Here is a 19,375-nt window from a genome sequence, read left to right on the forward strand (position 1 = left end):
TGTTTTGGACTATTTTGGACTGGTCCAATTCAATATCCGGACCGTCCAATCTGTCCATATTCATCTTAATTTAGATTTGTTTCAATCCAAACCCAGTCCATTGACACCTATATTCTTATTTTACATGAATGGACCAGATATTGGCTCATCCAACCCAATCCAATATAAGTTCATTATGGATGGACCAGGTCTAATCCAATCTAATAAATACTTTGGACCTTTAAGACTGGATTGGTCCAATTTAATATGTCTTGTTGGTCCGTCCAAATTGGTTTTGGTTTGGATGGGGTCTAATCCAAAACCGATACATTGACACCCACTCTCAGGTATCCTCATTTACTGTGTGGCAAATAATTGCGGTTGTTGCGATCAATTTACCGATTGACCAACTTACCCCCTTGCTAAATATGGCAAAATAAATGGAGCCATCATCAGAATGACCTTCCCCACAAACTAACATACATAACATACCGTTTTCATCTTGCGAAGCATATCTACATCAGGTAGGCCTCCCCCACAAATTTCTAGTATCTCGGCACGACAACGGTCTTGCCATTGAGGATGAGAAGCCAGTAGGATCAAACACCACAAGGCTGAAATTGCAGTAGTTTCAAGCCCAGCAAAGTAGATGTTCTTGCAATTGTCAAGGACGTAGTCTTGTGCTGTGTATGGACCAAGATTACCATCCTTTGCACCCTCAATAATCATCTGTAATAGATCTTGCTCATCACCTTTATCATTTTCATTTTCTGTACTACGTTCCTTTACAATCTTTAGAATCGCTGAACGGACCTCTTTCTCCAGCTTCCATATTTTTCTGTTATTCTCACTCGGAATGTATCTAAACACAGTATCAATGGCCAGGAAGTCCTCTGAGCATGGTTGGCATAGTCAAGGCATTTTGAATATCTTTGAACTTTGAAATTAGATCAAGGGATTTGGTGAAACAGCTGCCAAACAAAACTTTGGAGATTACAAGTGTAGAAGTGCGTCTAATGTTCTCATCAGCTCTTATCTCTGCAACTCCTCCTTCACTTTCAATTCTCCCTTGCCATGTCTTCACTATTGGGCTTACAGACTCCACCATTAAGCTCACCATGCCCTACAATATTGATATGGGTTTTCAATTCATTAATGGCAATAATAATATTCTTGGACTCAAATTGACTCAGACAACGACTATACCAGTTTTATATGTAATTAGCCATGCATTTATGAAGTACTTACTATATATGAGTAAAAATATAATTACGTACCTTAACCTTATCCATGGATAACTCTGGAGCTATGGTTTTCCTTTGGTGAGACCAGATTGCTCCATTTGATGTCAAAATGCCCGTCCCAAGCAAAGGACCAAATTCATATGGTAGGTATCCAGACTTCCCCAATCCCATGGATGCACAAAGGGTCATTTCCTTGGCCACATTAGGGTTTGTCACGTACAATATTTGAAGATTAACAAGGGAAAACGTGAACAAGTCGCTTGTATATAATCACAGTTTATAAACTATTTATTTAGTAAAAACCAACTTAGAAGGAAAGAAAAAAAAAAGGAATCTTTATGATCAATTGATGATTGATCAGAAATCTAAATGATCAGTGGTTAATTTGATTGGGTTTCATCCTCAGGCCCATCATATAGTTTCCAAAGAATCAAGGCAATGTTAAGTAACAGAGGGGAGGAGGCTAGCCCTACGTGATGATGAGTTTTTTTTTTTTTTTTTAAATAGAAAATATATATAAATCCTATTAGGCTGAGTTTGGAAGGAGTACAAATGCAAATATGTAGAGTGCAAAACCTTATATTTTGTATGTATTTACGCTGTACATATTTGCATTTGTACTCCTTCCAAACTCAGCCTAAGGTGTTTTTCTTTGTTTCATTCACAACAATCAGTGGTATATTCAACCGATAATTATATTGCTAATAAATTCTCATGAAAATATAGGAGCTGAGACTTTGATTGAACAATGCATCCACCAACTTATGTGTTGTTTGAACCAATCATAAACTAAAATTATAAAAAATATTATGTGGCCCCTTGTACAAAGAATGTACGTATAACTGCTAGAGCAAGTCCACACCCCTCAAATTTGGTCAGATTTGCTCCTTACATAATGCCTCACACCAACCTGACAGCACGTTGCAGCCGTGGTGCGGGAACATCTCACCATGCATGAATGATCGATAACCTACTAGTAAGGAGATGTTCCAGATGTGCATGGCTCCATATCTGTGAGACTAGTGTGGGAAGCGCTCTATGAGGAGCAAATATGAACTCCCACTTAGGCGTTGTTTTGACAATTATGATCTATTGTAGTAGTAATCCACTACAGAACGTAATATATACATACCATATTCCTTTCTCCACTTCTCAAAGCAAGGGAAGAGAGTAGAAGCAAAATCATGTGATAGGTTTTCCTTGTTGGAAGTCTTAACTGCTGTTGATTTGGAATTTTGTATCCTCTTGATCTCTGGACCATTCCCAAAGACAAAGGTAGGGGGAGGACCTCTTATCCCTTGCTTGTGGAGCCTAGATCGAAGCAAGTGTTGCTTTAACCAAAGAACCCTGTAGAGATGCAAAAACAAGCTAAAGAAACCAAACAGGGCAAATGAAAACAACATCTTAACAGCTGCAAGTTGAAGTTCCATAGTATCTAGCTTTCTATGTTTCCTTTTGCTCTCCTTCTGCCCTTATTTATACATGGGTTTTGTAGTGGACAGTTGAGTACGTAATTAAACATTCTTTAATCACCAAATTCGTTGTAGTCAAATTTGAATCTTGTTGACGGCTGACTTTCTACGTCCATGATGTCCACATAAGTTGGGGTGGTTGGAAGTAGATGATGGTGAGGACAGTGGCTCTGTCAACTTTCGCAGTGTTAACAGTCAATTAGGGATTAGTTTCAATGTTTCAATGAATGGTCAATAGACTAAATCCCTGGTGACTTGGCTAATGGGAGGGCTGGAAAGTGCGAAAGGCTGATGAGTGGATACTAGGGGTGTCAATTGGACTGGATTTGATCCAACCTGGTCCAGTCAAATATTGGACCATTTATAAATGGACTGGACCAAATCCGGTCCAAACCCCATATAAATTAGATCCAATCCAGTCCAATTGAAATGCAATTGGACCAGATTGGACCCAGTCCAATTCAAATTAAATGTTTTCTTTAGAAAATATTTTAGTTGTAACTAAAATAATGGAGAGAAACAAAATGTTTTCCACAGAAAATAATACTCAATAAGTAATAAAGTATTTCCTTAATTTCTTAGAAAAAAAAACAAAACAAAATGGTTTTCATCTCCATCTACAATCAATCACAAAAAAAAAAACAATAATAATCATTTCCAGGTATCAGTGATTTGGAGTTACACCACATCTTCTCAAGTACCATCAAGAGGATGGATGAACAACTGCAAGAAGAGAATAAAAATTATAAAAGTAGACTACAAGTTCTCAAGCTCTGTCATTTTTGTTTTCCTGCATTAACAGGAGATTATTATTGCATCATATACTTGAGTCTCCACAAAAAAAAAAGTTGAGATAAAACAAAAGCGGTGCAGTTTGTTAAAGATTAATGTAGAAACTATTTACTGTTGAGTTAGTCAAATAATGACTTAGTCTTTTCAGTTGAGCTGTATTTGCTATTATTTAGGAGAATGACTTAGTCTTTTCAGTTGGGCTGTATTTGCTATTGTTTAGGAGTCATATCAGGGGTGTTTGGTACTAGAATCTCTAACAGTTTGTTATGTTTTCTTGTTATTTAAATGTTGGTTATGCAGTGAATAAAATATGCCATTTCTGCTAATTTCATTGTCTTGTTACTGCTCTTTTCATTGTGTTAGCCATCCTTTATTTTTTTTTAACATCTGGTATCAGAGCTATTTCAATCCAGATGGCCAATAATCACATTGTAGTGAACCCATCACAACCTTCAATTCCGATTTTCCAAGGGAGTAATTATGATGTGTGGAGTACCAAGATGAAGACCTTGTTTTTATCCCAAGAACTATGGGATTTAGTGGAGAAGGGCTATACTGAAGATGGAGTGGCAGCTGATACTCTTAGAGACCTCCGAAAGAAAGATGCCAAAGCTTTATTCTTCATCCAACAAGCTGTGGATGACATGATTTTTCGACGCATATCTGCTGCAACAAGGTCCAAAGAAGCCTGGGATAGACTGTATACAACATATCAAGGCACTGCAAAAGTGGTAATTGTTAAACTTCAAACTCTTCGTAGAAAATTTGAAAGTTTGCTTATAAAAGATGGAGATGTTTTGTCTGATTATATTTCCAACGTGATTGATGTTGTGAATCAAATTAGAAAGTATGGTGAAGATTTGAGTGAGCAAAAAGTGGTTGAGAAAATTCTTAGGAGTTTGCCTAAGAAATATGATCATGTTGTGGCTGCAATAGAAGAATTAAAAGACTTGAGTATGTTAACTCTTTATGAGTTGTAGGGTTCTCTTTTCTCTCATGAAGATAGAATGAAAATATATGATGATGTTTCTGTTGAGAATGCTTTTTACAGTAAGATGCAACTCTCACAAGGTGAACCAAGAAGTCAAAGCAATTCTAAGTCGCATGGTGGTTCTTCATCACGAGGAAGAAGAGGAGGCAGAAGCAGTGGTCGCTCCAATGAGTACGATCAAGGTTCAAGAAACTATGATAAAGGTGAGAATCAAAGCCCTAAACAGTGTTACTACTGTAAGAGATATGGCCATATAGAGAAATTTTGCTGGCGTAAGGAGCAGCATGCCAATCTAGCCCAGGAGAAAGGGGAAGATGATACCTAAAGTCTGTTTCTTGCATGTTTCTCTGCCAAAGAATGTTCTCCAAAAGCTTAGTACATTAACAGTGGCTGCAGCAATCACATGGCAAGTGATTTGCATATTTTCACCGATTTAGATGAATCTGTGACTAGTCAGATCACAATGAGTGATGGAACGGTACGTGAGGTACAAGGAAAAGGTACTGTGATGTTGAACTCTCTTGGATTGAAATACATTCATAATGCTCTGTATGTTCCTCATTTGATTTCAAATTTGTTGAGTGTTGGGCAGTTTATGTTGGATGGGTATTCTCTTGTCTTTGAAGATTCCATTTGTTTTGTGTATAAAGACAAATCAAAAACGCAGTTGGTAGTTGAAGCGCCCATGTCAAAAAACAAAATTTTTCCCTACATTCTCACCTCTACTGATCAGCATGCTTTGAAAGCAACTGTGAGTGACAAAACCTGGGTTTGGCATTATAGATATGGGCATCTTAATTTCAGAAGTTTGGCTCTTATATATGAACAGAATTTTGTTGATGGTTTGTCTGTAATTAAAACTGTTGATGATGTCTGTGAGAGTTGTGTAGTTGGAAAGCAGCATCGTGATTCTTTCCCGACAGGCAAAAGCAAGAAGAGCTTCCAAACCTACAGAACTGATTCATGCGGATGTTTGTGGGCCCATGACAACATACTCTCTCAACAACAGGTATTTTCTAGTCTTTGTTGATGATTTTAGCCGAATGACGTGGGTATATTTTTTGAAAGAAAAATCAGAAGCCTTTTCGATGTTCAAGAAGTTTAAGGCCTATATTGAAAAGCAAAGTGAGCAGCAACTGAAAGTCATGATGACAGATCATGGTGGAGAATTTCTATCAGGAGAATTTGATAGTTTTTGTGAAGAGTTCGACATCGAGAGACAGTTAACAGCCAGCTACACTCCACAACAAAATGGAGTGGCTAAGCGGAAGAATCAAAATCTTGTAGCAATGGCAAAAAGCTTGCTGAAAGCTAAAAGTCTTCCAAAAAAATTTTGGGCAAAAGCAATCCATACAACAACCTACCTTCTCAATAGATCTTTAATAGCAGCTTTGAGTCAAAAGACACCATTTGAAGCATGGCATGGGTGGAAGCCTAAGGTAACTCATCTCAGAATCTTTGGATGTATTGCACATGTGCATGTTCCATCTCAAAAGAGAGGGAAGTTAGACGACAACAATATTAAATGCATATTTGTTGGCTATAGTACTGAAACTAAAGGGTATCGTCTCTATGACCCTGTCACAAAAAAGTTACTAATAAGTCATGATGTTGTATTTGATGAGAATAGTGCATGGAATTGGGAGATTGTGCAATCAGGTCCAATATTAGATGGCGAGTTCCTTAACTCTCCTACAAGGCAAGAAAATGAGAATGGAGGTTATGGTTCCTCTACACCAGAAAACAGTCAATCACCAGTCTCAATTTCACACTCACCAAGCTCGTCTTCATTAGAGACACCTCCAAGAAAATGGAGATCATTGCAAGAAATTTATGACAACAAGAACGATGTCAAATTGCCAAGATTGATGAACCAACTGCCTTTGAAGAAGCCATCAAGTCCAAAGAATGGCATACAACAATGGATGAGAAAATGAAAGCCTTAGAAAGAAACAAGACATGGGAGCTACTTGACATTCCAGATGGAAATGAGGTCATTGGGCGGAAATGGGTCTATAAGATCAAGTACCAGGTTGATGGTTCTATTCAAAAGTATAAGGCAAGGCTTGTTGCACTTGGGTACATGCAGCGAGAGGGAATAGACTTTGAAGAAACCTTCTCTCTTGTAGCAAGGTTTGATACTATACGAACTATTTTATCCACTGCTGCTCATTTTTATTAGAAAGTTTATTAGTTTGATGTGAAGTCAGCATTCTTAAATAGAATCTTAGAAGAAGAAGTGTACGTATGACAATCGAAAGGCTATGAGATTGCAGGCCATGAAGATAAAGTGTACCATTTGAGAAAAGCCCTTTATGGCTTAAAACAAGCACCACATGCTTGGTATGGGAGAATTGATGGACATTTCAGTAAGAATGTATTTCAAAGAAGTCCAAGTGAACCAACCTTGTACGTCAAAGTCGAAGGTACATGTGATACTCTCATTGTTTGTCTTTATGTTGATGACCTGATTTATACAAGCAATTGTGATGCTTTATTCAATGAGTTTAAGCAACTAATGATAGATGAGTTTGACATGACTTATTTGGGAGTGATGAATTTCTTTTTGGGGCTGGAAATTAAGCAGTGTGATAATGGGATTTTTATGACACAAGAAAAATATGTCTATGATCTTCTTACAAGGTTTAGCTTAAAAGATTGCAATCCTGTGAGTACTCCCATGTGCATTAATCAAAAGTTCAGCTTGGATGATGGAGGATAAAAAGTTGATGTTCAGCTTTATCGAAGCTTTGTTGGCAGTCTATTATATCTCACGAATAGCAGACTGGATATTTCGCAAGCAACAAGTCTCTTGTCTAGGTTTATGCAAAGTCCAAGCAAGTATCACTTGGGGGCTGCCAAACGAATTCTCAGATACTTGAAAAGGACAAGTTCATTTGGGATATGGTACAATCACAATAACAACTTCAAGCTGTATGGTTTTTCTGACAGTGATTGGGGAGGCTGCATTGATGATTAGAAGAGTACTATAGGTTATGTTTTCACTATGGGCAACGGAGCTATTTCTTGGAGCTCAAAGAAACAACCATCTACAGCTTTATCATCCTCAGAAGCTGAATATATGGCAGTAACTACAACAACTTATCAAGGAGTTTGGTTGTGAAAAATCCTGGATGATATGAAGCAAACTCAAGTGGAGGCGACTACTATTTATTGTGACAATCAATCCACAATTGCTATGACAAAGAATCCAGTCTATCATAGTAGAACAAGGCATATTGAGACACATCATCATTTCATAAGAGAGCTAGTTGCAAAAGGAGACATCAAGATGGAATTTTGCAGTACCAATGATCAAGTTGTAGATATATTCACAAAGCCACTTCCACTGAAGAAATTCATGGATTTAAGAGATCTTTTAGGTGTTGTTAAATTTCTACATTAAGGGAGGGTGTTAAAGATTAATGTAGAAACTATTTAATGTTGAGTTAGTCAAATAATGACTTAGTCTTTTCAGTTGAGCTGTATTTGCTATTGTTTAGGAGAATGACTTAGTCTTTTCAGTTGGGCTGTATTTGCTATTGTTTAGGAGTCATATCAGGGGCATTTGGTACTAGAATCTCTGATAGTTTGTTATGATTTCTTGCTATTTAAATGTTGATTATGCAGTGAATAAAATATGCCCTTTTTGCTAATTTCGTTGTCTTGTTACTGTTCTTTTCATTGTGTTAGCCATCCTTTATTTTTTTTAACATAGTTAAGAAGAACTCCTTATACTCTTATATGTATACAGTTTTATAGGTCAAGTCAATTGAAAAAATGTAATGGGCTCAATCAATCCAAGCTGGTTGGTCTGCTTCAATATATGTTTACAGCTTTGCAGATTGCCTAATTCATGTAAAATCAAATTTCATTCTCAGAAAGTTGCACCTTGTATCCATGCTTTGTCTCTGTTTCCAAAGTATTCAACAAAAGATTCAGGTGAATGGGCATCAATTGTGCATGATAACATAAAAGAAATATTGATATATTAAAACTTATAAATATATGGCAATTGAATTGTTAAAGTGAAGCACATAATGTGCAAAACTTGTGAGCAACAAAAATAATTGGATCGATATTTCATCCTCATTTTTCCATTAATTGCCATTATCACCCATCTCTCCCCTTCCATCATTTTCTATGTCACTTTCACTACCTGTCTCAGTGTCTCCCACTCAGAATCATCAGCATCTTGGGAATAGGTGACACCTAAATCACCCTCAGAATGAATGCCCCCATGTTTAATAGCAGCTTCTCTAAATAACCAAGCAGCATGCATTTGCTTCTTCACTAAATATCCAGGTTGTCGGAACTTGGAAACAAGTAACAGTTCCAAAAACCACAAGGATACATGTAGAATTTATATAGACCCATAATAAAATCACATGTGTAATGGTGAAAAATAACATCCAAATCCTATACAACTCAAAAAATAAAATAAAACAAAACAAAACAAAACAAAAATTGAGCAGGTATTTTCATCTAAACTAACCCAATACTTTCCCCTCATTTTCTTTTTCTCAAAGAACATACTCACTTCTACTTTGGGGGACAGAGTAATCTAGTTGCTCCATCAACTAAAAGAGACATACCTCCTTTACAATGGGGGTCTCCATCCATCCATTTTATCAAACTCAAATTTGGTAGAAGTTTCAACAGAACTACTTTCATCCATCTGCCAAAAGAAAAGTTACCGATTAAATCCTGCAATGGGTGGGAATGTGACCCATGTATGGGTGGGAAAAGTGTAAAGGCATGAAGAAAACCAATAAAATAAAAGATCAAACCAAAATGTGTTAGAGTGCTCAAATGCATGGCTTTTTGAAGCCCAACTAACAATGACTAACAAGTATCTGCAATGCACCATCTTTGTCAATGTGTGGCAATGTGACCCAAGTATGCATCTGATGATAAGTTGGTAACTTGAAACAGTGGTCCAAGATCATCTGCTAGATTTTCCAAAGATAAACCAATCTTTAAGTAGCAAACCCTATAGAGTCGGTGCCATTGTATTGCCATTTCTATGATAAAAAATAAATTGGTTCCAATTTATTTAGAATTAATTTCCTATTTTTTATACTCAGTAGGTGAGTATCATTTCACCAAACTAAATAGTTAAGTACTGATAATTGTGGTAGGTTTGGCGACACTACATTGTTCAACCTAGACTGGATTGGACTGGTCCATTCCACTATCTTATTGGATTGTTCAACTTGGAATGGATTGGATTTGTCTAATCCACTGTCTTATTGGACTATTCAAGTTGGATCGGGTTGGACTTGGAAGCAAGTCTTAGGAAGCAAGACTTGCTATGTTTGAAGTCCCATCATTCTATAACAAGGCCCATCATCTTGTTATAGAAATTAAAGATCAGAGAAAGAACTGATCCTTAGTAGTCCCAAAAGGTGAGGTCGAAGTAAGGTTTCTTTGGGCAATAAGAGAAAGAGAGAGAGAGAGAGAGAGAGAGAGAGAGAGAGATGAATTTGCAGTGTTCTTGAGTAGTTCGCCCTCTTCTTCTTTTATCATTTATGGAGCACTTCTCCTAATCGAATTAGTAGATTTATCTAAATCTTTATTTGGATTTGAACTCTATCAAGAGATAGGTCTTATCCTCTTAAGGGAATGGGTGCTCCATACCCAGTTCCAAACCCAAATTCACCCATGTCACATGATAGCTAATCATATTACTTATGGGCTTTAGGCTCATTAGCTATATGGGTCACGACCCAAGAGTGTTGCTTGGCTAATTTAGATTTGATTTGTATGGCGTGGGACCCCACAATGACTTCAAATAAGCCCATATGGGTTCCGCCCAACTTCTATAAAAAATGTCTGGCCAAATTCACTACTAAATTTAGTGAACCCTTGAGCACATTACTATGGGCTCAAAATGGGCCCACCATTTATAGTTAAATGATCATTGAATCTAGCCATCCTATGAAGACCCAAGGATAATGGACTTAAATAAGATATAGCCCATCAGGTAATCAGCCCTTAATGGTCTCTTACACTTAACCTCTTAGCCCACATGATCAAACACTGTCCGACAGGGAAGGACCTCTCCCCTGATTGCAATGTTCAGTGTCACACTCTCTGCTTGGATGGATCCCAGGAATTAAAACCTTTTGCAGACATTTTTCTTGAAACATTATATATATATATATATATATATATATATATATATATATATATATATATATATATATATGTTTTGCAAAACCAAATCTCAAACATAGTTAAAATCCACTACCAGCAGTTTAGATTTCCATCAGAGAGAGTGTAGTCTTGATCATTCTCTTTGTCTGACAAAGGGGCCGATCCTATCACTATGATCATCCACTTAAGTGAAATCCCATATTGCCCCAACATACTCAGGTTTTGACCCATAATGGATACCATCGATTGGCATATCAATGATAGTCCAATCCGACACCTAATGGTAGTACCATTATCAAGTCTAGGGGTTATGTGTAACTTTTCAATTTTGTCCATCAATTTCCAAAGTCCAGGGCATAACAGGAAAATGGTCTAGATTCAATATTTCAATCAAACACACACTACATTTGCTTTGGTTCTAACCTTAGCAGCTAAGACAAGCTGCTCCAACTTCTTTGACAGCACATCAGTGTCAACCTTGGCAGGATAAACTCCCCAAGTCTATCCAATTGTTGAGAATATTCTACACTAACATGAGTTTCATAAGTGTCCAGTTTAAGAGGTGAATTCATAGAAACATACCAATATCAACATGAAATAATAATGTATTTTTATTTATTTACAATAAATATATCTGTACATCAATCTAATTGGAGCTAAGGGCACACACTGTCTAACAACCATACAATACAAAAAGGTAGAGGGATAAATGGTTACCCTATCTAATACCTCTGCTTGGTTTGAAGCTAGACGTGGATGAGCCATTTATTAGCACCTGGTTACTCACCAAGTCTACACATTCCATCATCTAGTTTACCCATTTTAAGTGGAATCCTAATTTAACTAAGGTTGCTCTTATGTAGTCCACCCAAGTTTATCATATACCTTTCCATGTTTATTTCAAAGGCAAAGTTTCCAGTTTAAACCCTATTCTTTCTCATGAAGTGATAAATTTCATGGGCTATGAGTGCATTTCTCGTAATCTACCTACTAGGAACAAAGGCCAATTGGTAGGGAGAGGTTAGTTTCCCTAGTACCAGTTTTACTTTGTTTACTAAAATTTTTACAATGATTTTATATATTACATTGTAAAGAAATTGATTGGTTTAAATTTGTTTAAAGTCTCAGGGTTATCTATTTTCGAGATGCGGTCTAAATAGGTTTTGTTTAAACCATGTGTCATTTTCCTAGAATGGAAAGAAAAGCTCTTATTACCTCTATTGTTGTGTCCTTATTTATTTCTTCATCTTGCACTTGCTTTATTAGCTCAGCACTCTCTTCCTCTGACACCAAAGTGTTTAGAACACTCAAAAATTGGTCACTGTCTTCCATACCTTCACTTTTTAACCTCTCTTTATAATGGTCCAAAAAAAATATTTTATAGTCCAATTCAGTTCCTATTTCTTCAAATTAGAGTTGATGTGCGGAAAATTTTGGTATTCTTGTTGCCATTCTTGAGCTAGGAGTTCCTCGATTTTTGAACATAGAATAGATATTCTTTTTCAAGAATTTTATTTAATTCCTCTTTTTTCTAGATAATTTGGTTGTTCGTAAACTCCTCTCTTTCTTTTTTGACATTTACTATTTTCTTCTAATATTTTTATCTTTGGGATGAAAATGTGAGTAAAGGTATTTCTATTCCATACCTTCAGCTTTTTTGCCACTGATTTGGCCTTTTCAAAAAATAGGTGTCCTTTGGAACTTAACTGGTATGTTGCATGCTTTACTAAATCCTTACTAAATGGTTTTGGTCCCCAAATATTCTTATCATCCTTTTTTTTAACAATAGGGGGTATGGTCTGAGCTCAAGAACAGAAGGTTCACCAAATGAGCTTGGGGAAGGTTTGCCTTTATACTCATTTGAGAAAAACTCAATCGATCTTTCCAAGAAGGAAACCACTGGATTCTAAATCTAAGAGGTTGGTTTTCCTTCTAGGAACCTCTTCGCCAAGTGATGGTTTTCTTAATATGTAATAGTTTGGTTTTCCTTCAACCAAAAGCAACATCAAGGGGCTTTGATTTGTTTGACCTACAGCAGCTAAGAATATCGAATGATAATGCTTATCATTATTGATCGTTTGTCTTTCTTATCCTATCATTTATACATCTAACTTTCTTTATCTTTGTGTGGCATCTTGTACTATCTCACTTGTTTCACTTTAAATGACCCATGGATGGTTCTAAAATCCTTAGTTGTGTTTGTTACTATTGCCGTTTATCCTTGAAACTTTTTGGGTTCATTCATCAATACAAATTGGTGAGAAAATGTGTCACCACGGTGCATTAAGTGAGAGCCAAACCATATATATAAGTCTATGTGTTTTTTTTTTTTTTTGAGTTCTTCTATTTTTGCATTTTCTTTATTGCATTTTTTCTCTATTTTCCAATTGATTTCAATCCATGGGTTTATTAGGAAGTACAAATACAAATGTGTAGAATGCAAAACCTTGTATTTTATATTATTTTTTATGTATTTATACTGTATATATTTGTATTTTATATTCTTTTGTATTTGTAATGTACAAATACAAATGTGTAGAATGTATGTATTTGTACTGTGCAAATGGGGTTGACAACATTCTCTAAAGCAATACATGCAGAATATTTAGTACAGTCCTGATAGCATCTTGACCCTTAAGAAAGTTCACACTCTAGGTACTTGGGTACAATCATCTTGCTATAGAAAGATAGAGAATGTTTAAAAACAAGGCCAATCATCTTGTTATATAGCAAGATGATTGTTATAGAAAGATGATTGTACCTTAGCATCTTGTTTCTCTGACCTTTCCAAAATCACTCCTCACCTTTTGTTATACATGCAGAATGTATTTGTTTTGCCATCATTTTATTAAAATTTGTACATGTGAACAAGAGGCACATGTTAGTGGACATGTGTCCAAAATTTATGGTGTGAATAGGGACGTGGGTAAGAAGCTGTGGGCAGGAGATCTGGACTCCCCGGTTCCATACGTCTTTATTACCAAAGAAGATTCCTTGCTTGTTAGTGTCTTCAAGGCCTCAGCGAGATGGATCGATGCATGCAACGGTTACATATACCCATACCCGTTGTGAAGGCAATAGGTCAGTAGACTGGTTGGCGAATGGAGGAGTGGTTTGGGAAGAAGACTTCGTGAATTCTATCTGCTTCCTTTACTACCAAAAACAAAAGAAGAATAGCCTTAACTCAGGATTGGCCAATTAGGGTTGACAGAGGTGCAATCTAGGTACTCAAGTCAAAAGTTTTACACTAATTATGACATCAATATTCATATGGGGAATGCTTTGTTTTTGTTTTTCAGAAGTAAAACCTATATCTATACCACTATTAAATATGTGAATCGAGTCTCAATGTTTGGACATTTTCTTGACTAAAATAGCCTCATTTTTAGTTAGGACTCTGTTATGAGGGCATAAAATGTAATTTAAATTTTCATTTTTTAGTTTATCGTATTCCCTCTCATTAAGACCCATGTTTAAGGTTTTAACTTTCATTCTCTCATTGTATCCTATATTTAAAGCATTTTTTCTTAATATTTAATTTGAATAGTTATCAGTAAAATCACTAATTAAATCTAATAACCTATAATTTTATAAAAATATATAATTCAAAAACTAACCTAGAAATGATGTTTTCCATATAGGTATCAAATTAGTGGTTCAACCATTTTAGTCAAATGGGTCAATTCATGATATAAAAATAAAAATTACAAGAAAATACAAAAATTTGCAAAAAAAAAAAGATAACTCTCTCTCTCTCTCTCTCTCTCTCTCTCTCTCTCTCTCTCTCTCTCTCTCTCTCTCTCTCTCTCTCTCTCTCTCTCTCTCTCTCTCTCTCTCTCTCTCCAACTGGTGGCAAAAGTATTGGATCCTTTGTCTGGGCTACAATCAGCCAAGGATCATACAAATTACCAACTAAGACACCACTAGTTGGTTAATTGAGCACATCTCTTATATATTATATATTCAATATACTTAAAGAGAGAAAATTGCAATAAATATGAAGCATTCATGTTAATGATGGAAATAAAATATAAAATTTAAAAAGGTTATTTAATCACCCTGTGTTTTGAATTGGAAATCCAAGTGGGGATGTTTTATTTGTTGGCGACACAACAAAATGCTAAGGCAATGATGGCAGAAAATGTGAGCTCACCTAGGTGCTATTCTTATTTAGCTCAGTTGGTAAGCCATCACTATTGATTAGGGATGTAAATTGGGGAGGCCCAACCCAAGCCTGACCCAATCCAACCTGAGCTTTTACACAGATTGAACCTGAGTCTTTGGGTTGTGGGAAGCCCAAGCTCGCGCAACATTTATTGTATACACATATACATATTTATATATTGTGTTGTTATTTATAACATATACATTTATGTATATTACATATTTATACTATCATATACATCTTAAACTATTTTTTGTTTTTTACAATATGTATATGATTAACTTAAAGTCACACACATGCAAATATGTATAAATAAATAAATAAATAAATATAAATATATATATATTATATGTTATGCATTTTATTTATATATAAAAACATTTTTCTGAATTATAATATATATATATATATATATAAGTATGTATGTATGTATTAATTGCATGATTTTGTCAATTTAACAATGGATATGACACTAAATAGAATGGCATGGTAAAACTGGATTCATGTAGCCAACCCCATATAAACAGGATAAGGCTTAGATGATGATGTTGAATGACATTTGTGAATATTTTCAATCCATTCTACTCCTCAATTTTGTTAGGAAGAAGCCGAATAAAAGATAAATGCATAAAAGATATTGAAAAATTACTTCAAATCAAAGCCAAACCCGATCCTAGCCAAAATTGTTTTTAACTAAGCTTAAGGTGGGCCAGGTCCAAGCTTCAAGTTTGAATCTTAGTGTTGGGCTTGGGTCGATTCTCATCCAGCTCACCCAAGTTGCAGCCCTAATATTGACCCTATATTCTGAGTTTCCTTTCAGTCTTCGCTCACTAACAAATTAATCATCATATCCCCCCCCCCCCTTTTTTTGGTAGAATGCCCTTCTTGTCCAAATGAACTAAAATATTAATACTGCTTACATTTCAGAAAAATTAAATAAATAGACCCCTTTCATAAGTTTATAGTTAAAAACATAGAAAATGATTATTCTAAGCTTGTAAATATTTTAAAATTCCTCATTCTCAACCCGCCACAGTGTGGTCAGGAAAGTGAGGTTTATTAAGGGGTGGACTGAATCCTGACCATGAATTGATGCCAAATTTATAGGTGGAATGCGATTTATAGGGGGGCTGCTAGTAGACTAGGAGGTTGCTGCCATTTTAGATTTCTGATGGGAAATACAGTGTACTTATCCCTATTATTATCAAAGTTTCGAGCACAAAATCTCTGGTTGTATTCGAATGGTCACCTTACCAATAGGGGTTGGGACGTGACCTATTATCAGCTTTGCAAGGTGGATACCAGCTGATAGCTAGCTAGCTGGTAGATATCACTGATGGAAAGCCATAGAACAGTTGCAAAATTTCCCTGGCAAGAGAAATAGGCTGACATCTACATCCTCTTATAACTTTGATTTTTCTTAATAAAAATCTAGCACGATGAAAGGGCTAGGTATAGGGCTACAACTTGGGAGGGGTCAGTTGGGTTTTTGCCAAAATTTGAGTGCACCTGATCAAAGGTCCAAGCCCAAAACAGTGCAAAATGCTAACTCTCGGAGACTCGGACCAACCCAAGTTGCAATCCTATCTAAAGTGAGGGTTGACTGCAACATTGTTAGGACCGGGCTGTGACGCTCATGACCCGGAAATATATATATATAATATTATATAAATTATAATTATATAATAATATATAGTATATAATATATTAAAAATAAATAAATAATTTTTTAATTTTATTATATTATTTTATTTAATTATTGTATCTATAAGTAATGATATACATTAAAATTCATATAAAATTAAAATTTTAAATTTTATTAATTTTTAAATAAATAATTTTGGCCTGGTTGTGATCCGGCACAGGCCCGCGTAGACTCAGGCCATGGGCTGTGCCAGGCTAATCCAACACAACCCGTTTTACATCTCTAAATTTGGCTGAGTATAAATAGTGTATAGAATGAAGAGAGTTAGCTATTGAAAAGGAATGAGGGGTCCAACGGAGAAAACAAAGTTGGAGAGGCATTTTGGAAATTGGAGCGAGGGAAAAACAATGGCGGTTGAGTTTGGTACGCCTATTGTGCTCGATTTTAGCAAGGATAATTTTGTCAAAAAGTAATTTTTTTTTATTACTATTCACTGTTTTCATGTAATTTATTTCAAAATATATTCGTCTTTCTCAATTACTATAACTTTATTATTTTTTTTTTTTGTAAAAATCCAACTAAATATATAAGACTATGCAAATACTTTCATTTTTTTGGGTTCCAAAACAGGAGGGTCAACATTAATGTCCATGTTAGCAGCAATGGCAGCTATAATTTTCATTGTGGTTTTTTTTCTCTGGCAATCCCTTAACTTTGTGAAAAGGACATTTATTATTTGAGGGACCACTTTAGACCTTAGACTAAGTTAAAAATGTTACTATTAGCCGAAAAAAGCACAGTGCTAATGATATTGTTCACAATCCGCTAAATAATAAATAAATAATAAAAAAATGTTGGTGACATTATTAATTTCAAAAAATTAAGAAAATTACAAGTTAGTCCCACCAAATAAAATAAAAACTATTTAAATTATAAATTAATAAATGTTAGAAATAATATATAGGTGCTTCCATTTGAAATTTCCTTTTTAAGAGAAAATAATAAATAGATTCCACTTGAAATTCTCTTTTAAGAAAAAATAATAAATGGAAGCCACTAGAAATTATATATGAGCCCCGCTTAAAATTACAATCCGTTACACTAACGGATTGCATTTTTGGGCTAATGGTGGCCTTTTCAAGTTAGTATGAGGTCCAAATTGGCCCCTCAAATTATGAAAGGGCAAAAATGTCTTTTTCAAAAAAAAATCAGGAATTATTAGACCAAAAGTCGATTTTCACTGGGGATTCAATTATTCAATACTCGAACAATCCATGCCTGAAAGTATTTTCTGTTGCAATTGCACGCCTGTAACTAGTCAATTGTGATCTTCCCCACCTCTCTCTTTGGGTCTTTATAACCTTTCTCTCTACTACTGTAGCTCTAAGGAGCAAATCAGAGGCAGTTGGTGTCTTCAAAATAAAAGTAATAAAACTTTTTTCGTCGATGGGCTGTAATTTCTATATTGGAATCACATAACCTTCTTTGTCAGCAGTTCTTGCATTGTAATCCTTATAGAAAGCCATAATATTGATACCCTTACAACCAACGACCGGACCTACAGGTGGTGCGAGAGTGGCCCTCCCTCATCCAGAGCAAGAATGACTCCAGTACTTACTTTCTTGGGTTTTCCTCCAGGTTTGGGAGGCGCCATTGTTTTCACGTTAAGAAACCTTGAAAGTTGAAGGAACAGATTTTCTGTTCAGAAATTGCTGAGAAAAACAGGTATTTAAATTCAAGCTGACTGATGAAGGAAAGAGAGGGGTGGAGAACCTTCATTGTTTAATGAGAGGAAAGATGTGAGAGAGAGATTTCAACGTCTGCTTTTCTTGAAAATTCCCTTAAATTTTTATTCCTTTTTTATTGGACTAAGTGAGAACTTTTGAATACATATCTTTTCTTATTGGGTAAATTACAGAGAGGTACACCCTGCAGTTTGGGGTAGTGACAGATAGGTATCTTCAACTTTCAATTGCAATACTTGATTGCCCTGAACTTTTATAAATAAACATTCAGGTCCATCCATTAGTACTCTGTCCATGGTTTTCAAAACTGGATCAGACCAGACGGTCAGACCAGAAAATCCGGGAACCAGTCAGGTGATCGGTTCTGTTTTTCTCTAAGACAGGATTTTTGCCAAAAAAGTGTTGATTTGGTTAGCAAACCACTGACCTGGGCGGTTGAACTGTTCGAACCATTTCAACAGTTTTGACCATTTTTTATTTTTTTGTCAGAACGGGCCGACCATTCAAACCAAATAGTCGGCTCGTTCAACCCGGGAGCCGGACCCCTAACTGGTTCGTTGTCCGGGTTGGTTTTAAAAACCTTGATTCCATCAGTTAAGCATTACATAATATCAAAAATACCCTTCTCGTGCATTTTTTAGATCATTCAATGGAGTAAAATCATCACCAGGGAATGTCGTCATCGAAAAATTTGAATATATTATTTGCAGCCCATGTGAGGACGTTATCATAGAGAGACGTTTGGTTACCTGAAAATGATCTCTGAAATACATGAGAAGGGTAATTTTGGTGTTATGTATTATTTAACTAATGGAATACTAGCGGATGGACCCAAGTATATATTTTTTAAAGTTTAAGATATTTATTTGTCACTACCCCAAAGTACAGGGCATCTATATGTAATTTACGCTGTTTTATTTTACACTGAAATTCATTACAAAGGTGAAATACACCAAACCCAACTATAGGGGATCCCTACATGAATCCTATTTGACCATTCTTCAGTTCCATATCATTCATCATCAAATTATGGGTGCTTAAATTATTTCTTATTGCTTCCGTCCATGTCATTTTCAGTCTGCCATTAACTCTTCTAGTCCCCTTAAACTTTTAATATATAGATCACTTCTAATGGATGCAATAGATGGTCTTTTATACACAACCATCTTAACAAACATACTAA

The 19,375-nt window shown here is 35.6% G+C and overlaps 1 protein-coding gene and 1 pseudogene across 1 annotated transcript; one reads left to right on the forward strand and one right to left on the reverse strand.

The window, feature by feature from the left end:
- The first annotated feature begins 3,900 nt into the window (after window positions 1–3,900).
- Window positions 3,901–6,415, forward strand: LOC148846615 (uncharacterized). The gene is made up of 5 exons (XM_088955986.1): window positions 3,901–4,441; window positions 4,539–4,681; window positions 4,855–4,956; window positions 5,071–5,229; window positions 5,369–6,415. The coding sequence occupies exons 1-5, from the start codon at window positions 3,901–3,903 to the stop codon at window positions 6,413–6,415; spliced, it is 1,992 nt and encodes a 663-aa protein (XP_088812112.1).
- A 2,204-nt stretch (window positions 6,416–8,619) lies between these two features.
- LOC148846616 (large ribosomal subunit protein uL11c pseudogene) lies at window positions 8,620–18,101 on the reverse strand (annotated as a pseudogene).
- Window positions 18,102–19,375: the final 1,274 nt, after the last annotated feature.

The sequence above is a fragment of the Nelumbo lutea genome, chromosome 7 (assembly GCF_056320005.1).
Source record: "Nelumbo lutea isolate HS-2025 chromosome 7, American lotus-T2T, whole genome shotgun sequence".
Classification (NCBI taxonomy): Eukaryota; Viridiplantae; Streptophyta; class Magnoliopsida; order Proteales; family Nelumbonaceae; genus Nelumbo; species Nelumbo lutea.

Coding starts and splice junctions, on each gene's coding strand:
- LOC148846615 (XM_088955986.1), top strand. CDS start 3,901: ATGGCCAATAATCACATTGTAGTGAACCCATCACAACCTTCAATTCCG. Junction 4,442..4,538: donor AGAAGAATTAAAAGACTTGA/GTATGTTAACTC, acceptor TGCTTTTTACAG/TAAGATGCAACTCTCACAAG. Junction 4,957..5,070: donor TCACAATGAGTGATGGAACG/GTACGTGAGGTA, acceptor AGTGTTGGGCAG/TTTATGTTGGATGGGTATTC.